The sequence below is a fragment of the Podarcis cretensis genome (assembly GCF_951804945.1).
Source record: "Podarcis cretensis genome assembly, chromosome: 14".
NCBI classification, from domain to species: Eukaryota; Metazoa; Chordata; class Lepidosauria; order Squamata; family Lacertidae; genus Podarcis; species Podarcis cretensis.
The window spans coordinates 21,481,528-21,493,898 of NC_137183.1; the positions used below are offsets into that span (position 1 = coordinate 21,481,528).

At 43.4% G+C, this 12,371-nt stretch overlaps 1 protein-coding gene across 2 annotated transcripts in view; it reads right to left on the reverse strand.

Moving 5' to 3' along the window:
- Positions 1-12,371, reverse strand: part of AGBL1 (AGBL carboxypeptidase 1) — a gene marked incomplete at its 3' end in the record, with an annotated part of 421,386 nt that overhangs the window by 320,475 nt on the left and 88,540 nt on the right. For both annotated transcript variants that reach the window (XM_079954219.1, XM_079954220.1), the window contains exons 13-15: positions 11,577-11,663; positions 8,617-8,765; positions 1,280-1,367 (exon numbers count right to left, since the gene is read on the reverse strand). In XM_079954219.1, coding sequence (XP_079810345.1) covers positions 1,280-1,367; positions 8,617-8,765; positions 11,577-11,663 — 324 coding nt within the window. The remainder of the gene's footprint in view (positions 1-1,279; positions 1,368-8,616; positions 8,766-11,576; positions 11,664-12,371) is intronic.

Consider the following 12,371-nt stretch of genomic DNA (forward strand, 5'->3'; position numbering starts at 1 on the left):
GACCAACCCTCAATGCTGAGGCACACGTGTGTGTGTATTTGTAGTGTGTAGGGAGTGGCAACATCCACTGAGGTTCCATCCTACTGATAGCAAATCTACCACTTTCATTCCTTTGTTTGGAAAAAAAACCCAAGTCTATCCCATCCATCATTGTTGCCAAGGCAACATTATACGAGAAGTAAAACAAGCTTTCAAAAAGCATTGGTGGGGGGAGAGAAGTTGCTCCTGATAGTGAAAACACATAGAATTTTCACACCCACATAACTGAAAGTTGCAAGCGGTTTTGAAGGAGGAGGGCTGTTCTCAACCCCAACATGTAGGTCAAATGTTCCTATTGGAGAAAATGTCACTCTGCATTCATGCTTAAAGGTAAAGGGACCCCTCACCATTAGGTCCAGTCATGACCAACTCTGGGGTTGCGGCGCTCATCTCACTTTATTAGCCAAGGGAGCTGGTGTACATCTTCTGGGTCTTGTGGCCAGCATGACTAAGCCGCTTCTGGCGAACCAGAGCAGCGCATGGAAACGCCGTTTACCTTCCTGCTGGAGCGGTACCTATTTATCTACTTGCACTCTGACGTGCTTTCGAACTGCTAGGTTGGCAGGAGCTGGGACAGAGCAATGGGAGCTTACCCCGTCGTGGGGATTCGAACCGCCGACCTTCTGATTGGCAAGTCCTAGGCTCTGTGGTTTAACCCACAGTGCCACCCACATCCCACATCATGCTTACGGAATTAAAATTGGAAACATGGACAAAGCCCTCATTAATATTCACCTGCATTTTAGTGCACATTTCTCCTAATATTTTGCCTAACATACACATCTTTGCAAAGCACTTCCCCTAATATAATGCATTTTTGTATGCTATTTACACTAATATATACATCCCACCCACCTCCTGCACAGTTTACCCCAGCATACGCATTCTTGCATGCAGCCAGAGAACGGCTCTGCAAAATTTGGAGAAGTGTGAATTTTAAATAATGGCTGGGTTTGGGTTCAAGTATTATGTATTACAGGTAAGTGACTGTAGTTGCATCCATTGCAAATGGTTGCCCACAAAGAGAAAGAAACCTTCAGACTGAAAAATGTTCTCCCCACCACTGCCCTAGAAAAAACAGCAATGATGTTTTTGTTCTCCATCATTTTGTAGCCCCTGTGATCTGCATTTACTGGGTGAAGTAGAATTGGTAGTGCAAAGTTAATAGGGTAATAATGACTAGCAGGAGAGGAAGGAAAGCCCAAGCAACATTCTGGAAGAGGAGGTGGAGTACACTTACTTGTAATAACAGATATCATAGCCCACCCGAATCCAGTGAGGTCTGCCCTGGAGAGCTTCCTTCACTGAATACATGACCGGTTGCATGCCTACACAAAACAAAGGCAGTTTTTTTAAAAAAGCGATATGATGTCCTCTGCAACTGCAAAACAGCTGTTTTACCCAGGACATTTCTTAGGTGAAGACAGACACTTTTCAGGTGAAGACAGACATATACGTTCAGTGCAGTGAGGTTATTCTGAAAGCAGTTCTGCAAATACTTTTCTCTCCAGAATTGAGCACTGAAGGGCAGGGGAACTCACTGGTTCGGCAAGTTTGGGGCAGAAACCAGCTGTGCATGGCAGTAATCGGTTGCTTGCTGTGCGCAGGATAACGTCACCAAGAAACCTTCGCTGACCCAAAACAATGGTGTGATTTGCACATCCCTGTCCTGTTCTTCATTAATAAGAGGGGTGTCCCCATGTTGCATTCGACTGTACAGGCTTTGTGCCCAAACAGTTGACTTGCACAAATGAACATGTTGCGCTATTTCACACCAACACCTGATAATGTTTAAAGACAGCTTGTGACAAATCAGTGGGGATATGCAAAAGTTCATGCAGTGGGTTTTAAAAAATGTGGCTCTTTTAAAGCAGACTTTCCAACTGAAACTTTGAGCAAGGGGCAAAATGGGTGGCAGCAGTGGACTAGATGACCGTTATGATCCCTTCCAACTCTACAATTCTAAGATCTGATACTGTCATTTCAACCATGAAGGCAGGAGGAAGTTGGAATTGTCTCATGGATGAGGGGCATGTGTTGTGAATTCCCATTATATATTTAGTCTGTCTTCACCATAGTTCCCACCCCACCCCGCACTCATCCCACAACAAAAAAGTAAAGGTAAAGGACCCCTGACGGTTAAGTCCAGTCACAGATGACTCTGGGGTTGTGGTGCTCATCTCGCTTTACAGGCCAAGGGAGCTGGCATTAATCCGCAGACAGTTTTTCTGGGTCATATGGCCAGCATGACTAAGCTGCTTCTGGCGAACCAGAGCAGTGCACGGAAACACCATTTACCTTCCTGCCAGAGTGGTACCTATTTATCTACTTGCACTTTTTGGCGTGCTTTCAAACTGCAAGGTTGGCAGGAGCTGGGACCGAGCAATGGGAGCTCACCCCGTCACAGGGATTCGAACTGCCAACCTTCTGATCAGCAAGCCCCAAAGGCTCAGTGGTTTAGTCACTGCCAATTCTCTGCTTAGTTTTCATTAAGGCAAATACATGTCAAGAAGTCCTTAACTTCTTTGCTTTTAAGAGAATGCCTTTTAATCAAGATCATCAGGTGACAGATCTGGAGAACATAGCAAACATTTATCCAGATCTGTCACTCTGCCTGGAATCAAAACTAATCAAACGGCATAGAAAAACATTTTTGAAGAAATAATATTATAAATTTGAGGGGTATAACATCAAGACCATTGTGGAAAGCAGCAAAATTGGTGGAAATGCAGGACATGTCTGAAAGTCAGCCAAATGAATCAGCCCTGTCAGATTCCGACAGTGATCTCAACATGGCACTTAATGACAGTAAGGCCTGCGAGGGGAAATAGTGAAAAAAAACATAGCCAGAATCAGATGATTGTACATGCAGGTCTCGCTCTCCAAACACAACGCGTTCTCAGGAAATTGTTTATTAGGAAAACATTCACATAATAAGTTGACAATTTCTATTTATTCCTATGGGGAAATTTCTGGTATGTAGGGTATGTATTTTTGTGTTTTTATATTGTAGACCACCCTATGATGCTTGGATGAAGGACAATACAGGAAAAATATATTGTAATAATAATACTGTAATAATAACAGCAGCAGCAGCAACAACAACAACAATTCCTATTCTTATTCCAAGGACTTCTCACAGGACTATCAATGAAACAATTAAAAAAATGGCAAGAGCTTTTGGAATTCTTTAGTAGTATACGCAATTGGAACAGAATTAGCAATAAAGTGATTCGTCAGCATAAGCTGAGAAGAGAACTGAGTTTCCCTCCTTTTTTGTCATTTGAAACAGTGCTTTTTTCTGGGGGTATTCAAGGGTACACAGTAGCTGAACTGTTTTTTCTAGAAGAAGAGTACTGGTTAAAAGTGTGGCACTTACTATAACAACTTCATGGTGAGTACCAGCACCCTTTTTTAAAGAAGAAAAGCACTGACAACTTTTATGCATAATCTGTGTGGATTTCTCAATCCCTTGGAAAGGTACTGAACTGTCTATAGATTCCTCTTGGCTGGTGACATTTCAAAGTTCAAGAGCAGGCATAGGCAAACTTGGCCCTCCAGATGTTTTGGGACTACAACTTCCATCATCCCTGACCACTGGTCCTGTTAGCTAGGGATGATGGGAGTTGTAGTCCCAAAACATCTGGAGGGCCAAGTTTGCCTATGCCCGTTGAAGAGTTTTGACTCTTGTTAACCCATTTTTAAGGCTACGATTCAGGTTTGCAGGTGTTGGGCTAAAAACTTAACACCATATAATTCCCCCTTAATGCTCATTTTGGAACATGCAGACTTTAGGTATGTGGATAAATATTGCCAATTGCATCCTGGGAATCAAAAGGAGTTTATAGAGTATGTGACCTTTTTAAGAATGGTAAGCCCCTTTCAGAGACAGAACTGCTCCAAATATTAGATGACATTCACCCAGCCTGGTTTCTAGTATTGCAAGTAGGATCATTTGCATGCCACCAACTAAGAATTAGGAAAGACGGATGTCCTTTGACTTGAAAATTTAATTTTACAGGGTAGATCAGGTTCCAAAGGTATGATATATTATATTTACAAAGCTCTTTTTACTGAATGGACAGGTAGCTTTTTTTAGTCCTAAAAGTGTGTGGGAAACAGATCTAGGGAAAGAATTAACAGATGAAGCTTAGAATGATATAAGGGGCAAAAAAACATTCAAATCTATGTCAGCTAAAATACAGGCCCCATTTAAGAATGTCCATAGGTGACACTGGATCCCTGTAAAACTTAACAGAGTCAACCCAAGCATCTCACAGGATTGTTGGTGAGGCTGTAGGAGGAATGGAGATTTCTTCCATTTTTGGTGGGAATGTCATTTTGTGATGTATTGCAGAAAAAAAATCAATTACATATCTTTCCTCCTGATCCAGCATGAGAATCGTTTATTAATGAGTCAAACTTCTGATGGCTTTCAAATAATTCACTGAGAATTAGTAGCCTTGCTGTTTACTGCAGCAGGAATGGAAAGATCATGTCATTGGAAGATGACTGGAGTCCACTATGCAAGACAGAATATGGGGCATAGTGTTATCAGAGCAATTGGTCTATCACAATTGAGTGGTTACTGGCATTGCCCAAAAAGATCAATTTGACATAATACAGAGGCCCTTTATCTGATATGTCAACAAAGATGGACACTTGATGCAACCTCCATCAAGCCAGATATGAATGTGGTGGAGTTATATTCAAAGGACTGATACAGCTTAAAGATATTGGTGTACTTTGTGATAATTTCCCCATTGTACCTTTTGCTGTTACAAGTACTGTGTCCTTGTACCTTGTCACTTGTGAAAAAATTCAATAAATATATATATATACACCAATATTGTTCTATAATGTAGATAAGCTGTATAAAACAATGGGCACTGCAATACCCCTTATCACTCAAGTTTCCAAGAACATTAAAAAAAAAATCTCAAGCAGATTTTTTTAAAAGGAGTTTCAAACTGATATACTGTATAGTCCAGCTCTACTGACAAAATATTACAAGTGAGAGTTCTTTTGATGATTAAGAAAAGAGGGAGAGGTGAAGCAGTCAAGCATACAGATCTGTACACCAGAAACATGAAAGCTACTCTTATTTCCTTGCAGACCCAGTCCTTCTGGACCCAGGAGGATGGACTAGGAGTGAATAACCTTTTCAGCATTAAGCTTTACTGTGTATTTTGCCTTCACCGTCGCCTCCAACTTCCGCTCATCTTGTCTACCCTTTTTGAAAACATAGACTGTAAGCAGTGGCCGAGCTTCATGCTCTGGCACCGGGGGGCGAAGAGTAGGTGTGAGCGTGGTTGGTGCTTGTCCTGGGGGTGTGGCACACTGCCCGCAGGAGGCCCCTTTAAGGGCCAGAAGGCAAGATATAAATAATTTTATAAATAAATAACAATAATACATTTTTTTAAAAATAGAGTCTTCAAAACACACAGAAATGTGGCAGATTCGGTGTGTCAGCTTCTCTTTTTGTAAGAGAAGCTCAAATTAGCTCCATGCAGGATTGGTAGTGGGCATCATATAAATATCACTGATGACGTTAAGAGGCTGATTGCAGCAGATGCTGTTGACCAAAAGGACTGACCCACACACATAAACACACACACATACAGTGGTACCTCCGGTTACATACGCTTCAGGTTACATACACTTCAGGTTACAGGCTCCGCTAACCCAGAAATAGTACCTTGGGTTAAGAACTTTGCTTCAGGATGAGAACAGAAATTGTGCTCCAGTGGCACAGCAGCAGCAGGAGGCCCCATTAGCTAAAGTGGTGCTTCAGGTTAAGAACAGTTTCAGGTTAAGAACGGACCTCCGGAATGAATTAAGTACGTAAGCCGAGGTACCACTGTATCTCAATGCATCACTAAAGCTTTGTGGCTTGTTGCTACACATCCATGAGCTCCTACCATCAAAAAGCCCTTTGCAGATTGAACACTAAAACAGGAAGATCTAGCTTCCTGTTCCTCCTCTGGCAGAGGCACAAGGAAGGGATCAGAAGTATCCAGTTTCATTTGTTGCTTTGCCTGAACTGGGGAATGCAGTTAGCATTGACCATGGTTTATCCAAACAATTTAGGATAAGAAACCATGGTTTTATCCTGGCCTGTTAGGACAAGCCATAATGAAAACAAAGCCCATTTAACCAGTCCTGGTTAGCTGACCATGAAGGTGGATGCCCCTGATATCATTGTGGCTGTGATGGAGGATGAAAGGGCAGAAAGGAGTGCCCAAGCCTAAGGGCTTGTTCGTGTCACACTAAAGTATGGTTTAGTGCTAAATTCAACCTGCCCATGGCATTTGATCTGGGGTAGCTGTTTTATGGGAGCAATGTTTAATGTTTAATGGGAGCGACGGGGTGAGCTCCCGTTGTTCAGTCCCTGCTCCTGCCAACCTAGCAGTTCGAAAGCACGTCAAAGTACAAGTAGATAAATAGGTACCACTATAGCGGGAAGGTAAACAGTGTTTATACATGTACATCGATGCTTGAATCCTGTTCAAGCATGGAGGGCTCTGTCCACTTGACCAGGAGCCCAATTTCCAAACATGTGTTTGGACCCTGCTGTGATTACACAGTTGTGCATTAAGTTGCTCCATCTACATGTTCAACTGGGGTATAGCGTGAGGCATGGAGAAGAGCATGTGTAGAAACTATGCTTTTTTCCTAGAAAAGTAGGTGCCATGAAGTTGCTACAGTAAGTGTCACACTTTTTAACAACAAAAAAGAGGTGCTGGTACTACATACCCTTGAGTACCCCCTGAAAAAAGCACTGGTAGAAACTGACTTTTCCCATGGGTGGAATGTAGCCTATTGTACGAAGACAAGAGGCATACTCATTGCTGTAGGTCACATTGATCTTCTACATTAAAAACACATTTACAGTGCATGGTTTGCCCTCAATATTAATGGGAAGTTCGGTTTGTTAAGGGGGCTGGGAACTGTGGCTCCATGTGAGGGAAACTACAGTTATCGTTATACTTTTTTGAGGGGGGGATATGCTTTAAATGTATGTTGTGTGGATGTGTTCTGAAGTAATGGATGTGTCTCTTTTACCTGCTGACTTTGGGCCCTAGAAGTTCCCCATGAAATAATGCAATCCTCAGGCTGAAGAGGGTTCCACACCCCTTACCTTAAGTAATCACCCCCTCACTGCCAACATACACTCCCACTTTTCCCTTCCTTGTTACCTATTTTCAAAAGCAAGAGTGGCGGGAACTGTGATGAGAGACAAAAGCAAGGCCTCAATCTCTCCCTCTCCTCCACCATTACCCAGCATTAGAAATGCTGCTATTGATGGATTCTAGAGTGGTAATTCCTGAAAGGACCTACAAAACCCATAAGCCAAAACCATGCCACATGATCCTCTTACTCTAGGCCAGGCATAGGCCAACTCGGCCCTCCAGATGTTTTGGGACTACAACTCCCATCATCCCTGACCACTGGTCCTGTTAGCTAGGGATGATGGGAGTTGTAGTCCCAAAACATCTGGAGGGCCGAGTTGGCCTGTGCCTGCTCTAGGCCAAGTAGAAGCTAACAAGAAGTTATGCAGCCCTCCTTTTGATGCTTCCCCACCACTATTGATATCTCAATTGTAGCCTCCTCTGGGCAGGGATTTATCTGTTTTGCTGACGTTTCTTTGCAAAGCACAAAGCGTAAAGAGGACAATTCATAAATGATAAATAACCAATTATTCCTACACTAGTCAAATAACATCCTCCATAACTCATCTGCCTGCATCTTTCATCTTCAGCTACAAATAGTTGTTTAGTTGCAAATCTCCACATTAGCAGATTTATGTTCTCACTTTCTTCCCCAGTGCTTTGCTGGTGAGAGAAGAGAATGAGAGATCATTCTTTTGATAGGCTGATTTCAAGGCAATGGCCAGTCAGCCAAAAAGGAGCTGGGCAGCTCATTTGAAAAACAAATCATGTGGCCAAGAAGTGAAAGTCAAATGGAGCAAAAACTGGTATGGAACTGGTGAGAGGTGTGAAAATAATTTGGTATGCAAGAGGGTAAGTAAGGAAGAGAGAATCAAGCACTTTTGAAGACATCAAGGTTTACGTAGTTTGGGCACTTGTGAGAGAAACCCACTGCCTTTTCTCAGATCAAGAGTTGGCCTTGTACATCAGGACTGGAGAACCTTTTTCAGCCTGGTGGCTGCATTCCTTTACAACTCTCCAAGAACCACATGCCAGTGGTGGGCGTGGCCAGAGCCAAGAGTGGGTGGAGCCATGAATGCAAATTTAAGTCATACCAAACCCTTGGTAGGAACAAGCTGCACTAAGCTTTAGGTCTCTGTGCTCCTCTTGGAATAGAGTCTGACATTAATCTTAACTATGGCTTGTTTGAAACAAGCCAAATTCAAACCATGGGTTTTGAAGTTGGCTTGTTTCAATGGACAGTAGTTAAGATTAACCACAGTTTAGGGTATCAGCTTCAGTCATACATCACTGTACCTGGAGAAAGAGGGTGACATGGGGAGAGTTCCAAGGGCCAAATATATAAGTTTCCCCACCCCTGGTGTACATGGATGTACTTACCCTCCATTGTCACAAGCACTCTTACCAAAATTAAACTGGCTGTTAGGCTTCTCACAGTTGATGATGTTGAAGCGATAGGGTGTAGCTGACTTCATGGCACTGACCTCAAAGTAGAACCACTGGTGATGCTGGCAGCTGTTGACATCAGGGTTGAGGATCAAGTCGTACTCAAACCTGGATCACAAGCCACAAAATGTGCAGCATTAAGAACCAAACAGCCAAGTGATGCATTCAGCATTATGGGGCTCTAAGAAGCAGAACACATTAAGTGTTCACAAGCAAACCCAGCCAAGTCAATAGTTGAGGTATGCAATGTATCAAGGTGAGCCACTGAACTTGGACTGCAGTAAAGGAAGGGACAACCTTGGCTTGGAATCCTGGAAGATCTGCTCCACACCTTGCTTGGGAGGGTGGGACTCTGAGTGCCTCTTTGCTGGACCCCAAGCTATGACTTGTGGATTTCTTTGGGAACCTAATGGGGAGGCAAGATCTGTGAAGTGCTCATGCTGTCAGCGCCTCTGTCCTATGCTCAGGTTGTACATAAAACCTTAGGTCCTGAAGACACCATAGTCTTCACTGATCTTCATTGCAAGGAAACTTAACTCTGGATAAGCTCAGGCATCTTTCTCATCATTTGGAGATTCGGCTGCCAGCAAGAATATTTTGCTTTTCTACTCCTATATTTTCTCCTGCGCTGCCAATTCTGGTGAACACACATAGCAGCAGCAGTGTGCCAGTTAGCCGGTGTACATTTTCATTTTCCCTGTCTTCTCAAAATATTGTTTGTTGATGGCGGCTTAATTGATGTAAACATAATAGGTCTTGTTCATTTCCTTTCATATGCTTTAAAGTTAATTTTACAGATGAATAATATGCATGCATACATGAGTAATGTGTCTCTCTCTCTTTTCTTTTTTTGGTAATGTCTGTTCCTTTAAGCACAACTTACTTTTTTTAAAAAAATAATCTTTATTTGTAATGTCAGTTTGCCACATGGAATGTAGAGTTATGTGATCAGTGTTCACCCAAGCTAATAACTTAATTTTCAACAAGTGAAAATAAAACATATGGCCTCCCCCCACCCCAACTCCTTAGCAACAGGCATGGGTGCCAGTCTGCATACTGCATGTGAAACAGAGGATTATATTATGGATGTTCTTCATACTATATTTCTTTCACATTTCTCAGGGCAGTAGTGGATGGTCCCAATTTGGATTGGTGCAATCAAAGGTAGGGAGGCCAACACTAGGTGGCGCCAAGTAAGGGTTCATCAACATTTATTCCCCGTTGTCCTGCCATTCCTTCCATTCGGTCCATGACTTCTAGGCACAGGTCTGAGACATTTTGTTTTGTTTTGCCCCACAGCTTGCCCTGGGAAAACCCGCTGTTTACCACTGAATCAGAATGAACGTCAATTCACAGAAAACCCAGTTGGCATTTGCTCTGATTCAGCAGTATACAGCAGATTTTTCCAGGAAAAGCGGTGTGACAAAAGAAAAAACCTCCCTGACCTGGGCCTAGAAGTCACAAAGCAAATGGAAATGTGGAAGAGTCCTAATTGTAGTTCTGTTCCAATCTTCCTCGCTACAAGGGCAACGCTGAGAATAAGAAAGGGGAATACTGGAGGATAAGACTGGCTTTAAAAAGAGAATTGCACAAATTCATGGAGGATAAGGCTATTGGTGGCTACCAGCCATGATGGCTATGTTCTGCATCCACAGTCAGAGGCAGCGGGCTTCCAAATACCATTTGCTAGAAACCACAGTAGCGGAGAGTGCTCTTGTGCTTGGGTGCTGCTTTGGGGTTTCTACAGGCATCTGGGACGGGATGCTGGAATCAATGCACCTGACCCAGCAACCTCTCCTTACGTTCTTAAGCTGGCAACCAGTAGGACCTCCTGGGCTGGTTGTAAGAAGGCAGGCAAGTACAGTCAGGTTCAGGGCAGATTCAAATTGGTGGGGCAGTGCCCCTTGCACTCAAATGGACCAACCTCCATTGGGACGTAGGTAGCCAATGTGGTGACTGTCAGTTTTTTCTAAACTACCACTCATATCACCCCTTCCAATTGTCCAAGTTAGCCGGGGCTGGTGAGTATTAGAACAACATATAAAGGGCTTGTTGTTGTTGTTGTTGCTGCTGCTGCTGCTGGCATCCATCTGTCTCGGGAGACAATGGGAAATGGCACCACTGGGGGTAAAGTCAAACCACTGGAGAGTTACAGTGCCTGCTGTGGCTGTAGAGACCAATACAGAGAAGACATGTTTTGTTGCAGCTAGGGCAAGTGAAGGCATCCAGTTGTGCTGCTAGAGATACTGTGTTGCATATCCCTATGTTATAGTAGCACCTATGTGGCAAACTCCTATCAGTTTCATATTACAGTGGTACCTTGGTTTACGAACTTAATCCTTTCTGGAAGTCCGTTCTTAAACCAAAGCATTCTTAAACTTCCCATAGCAGCAGGGGACTCAATTTACAAATGGAACACACTCAACAGGAAGTGAAACATGTTCTTATTCAAAGGCAAAGTTCATAAACCAAAACACCTACTTCCGGGTTTGCAGCGTTCTTATTCCAAGTTGTTCATAAACTAAGTTGTTCTTAAACCAAGGTACCACTGTACTTAACAGTTGCAGCTTCAGCGTTGTCTATAGTAAGTTGCAATAGCTGTCCTGGATTTCAAACAAGGGACTCTCCCAGTCCTACCTGGAGATGAATTTGGGACCTTCCATTCGTAATGCAGGTGCTCAACTACTGAGCTATGGCCCTTCCACAGATGGTGGTGGTAGCACCAGCCAGCAAGCTTGGTCCTCCTACCATACCTCCTACCTTCCAGCTCTACCTGGAGATGCTGAGAATTTAACATGGGACCTTCTGCATGCAAAGCAGATGCTATACCATTGAGCTACAGCCCTTCCCCATGCAGAAGCATTGCAAGCACATACTGCTAGCCCCATTCTTGCTTGTGGGGTTATTTCAGCTACTTACTCTCGTATTTGGATAGCCTTGCGTAGGTTTCCAGATTCAAATTTGGAGAAGAACTTCAGGCATTCTGGAGTATCGGAGCTCAAAGAGCTGAAACAAGATTTTCAACAGGATTATGGAAAGGCTTGATGGCTGAGGAGCAGCAGCTGCTACTCCAGTTCCCTATTAGGGAAATTAAAGGAGGGCAGCTGGGAGCAACAGAAATGCAGCTAGCTGATCATTGTTTGGATCCCCTGTAGGTAGATTAGCTTTCCATCCTCTTGATTCTGTTTCAACACTGATGGAAGGAGGAGAGGCTCCACAAAACCACTGTAAAGCAAGTACATGATTGTCTGGGAAGTTTCAGCACTGATCACTCTCCAAACTTCACAAGAAGCTGGCCTGTACCAAATAAGACTATTTGACTACTTTAACTATCTTCACAGTCTCAAACAGGGTATATTCATATCAATGGCAGCTGCCCCCTGGAGAGAAATTTTACACTTGCCTCTTGGCTGTATTTTACCCTTCTTTCAGTGATAAGATGACTTTGTCAGACACTGGTCTTTTTCTCTGTCACAACGTGGGTGGAAATGGTATTGGCAGGATACGCAAACAACCTGAGGTGGCACACGAGCTCCCAGCCATTGCTTGGGTGAGGTCGTGCCTAACATCACTCACGTCAGATTGTCAGCGGGCCCCAGTCACATGGCCTGCACCACATTAGGCTCTCTCCATTGGTCAACTCTCATGGACATACCTCAGCAAGTATTTTTCAAACAGGACATCGAAGTTTGAAATGGAAAACTAATCTGTGCC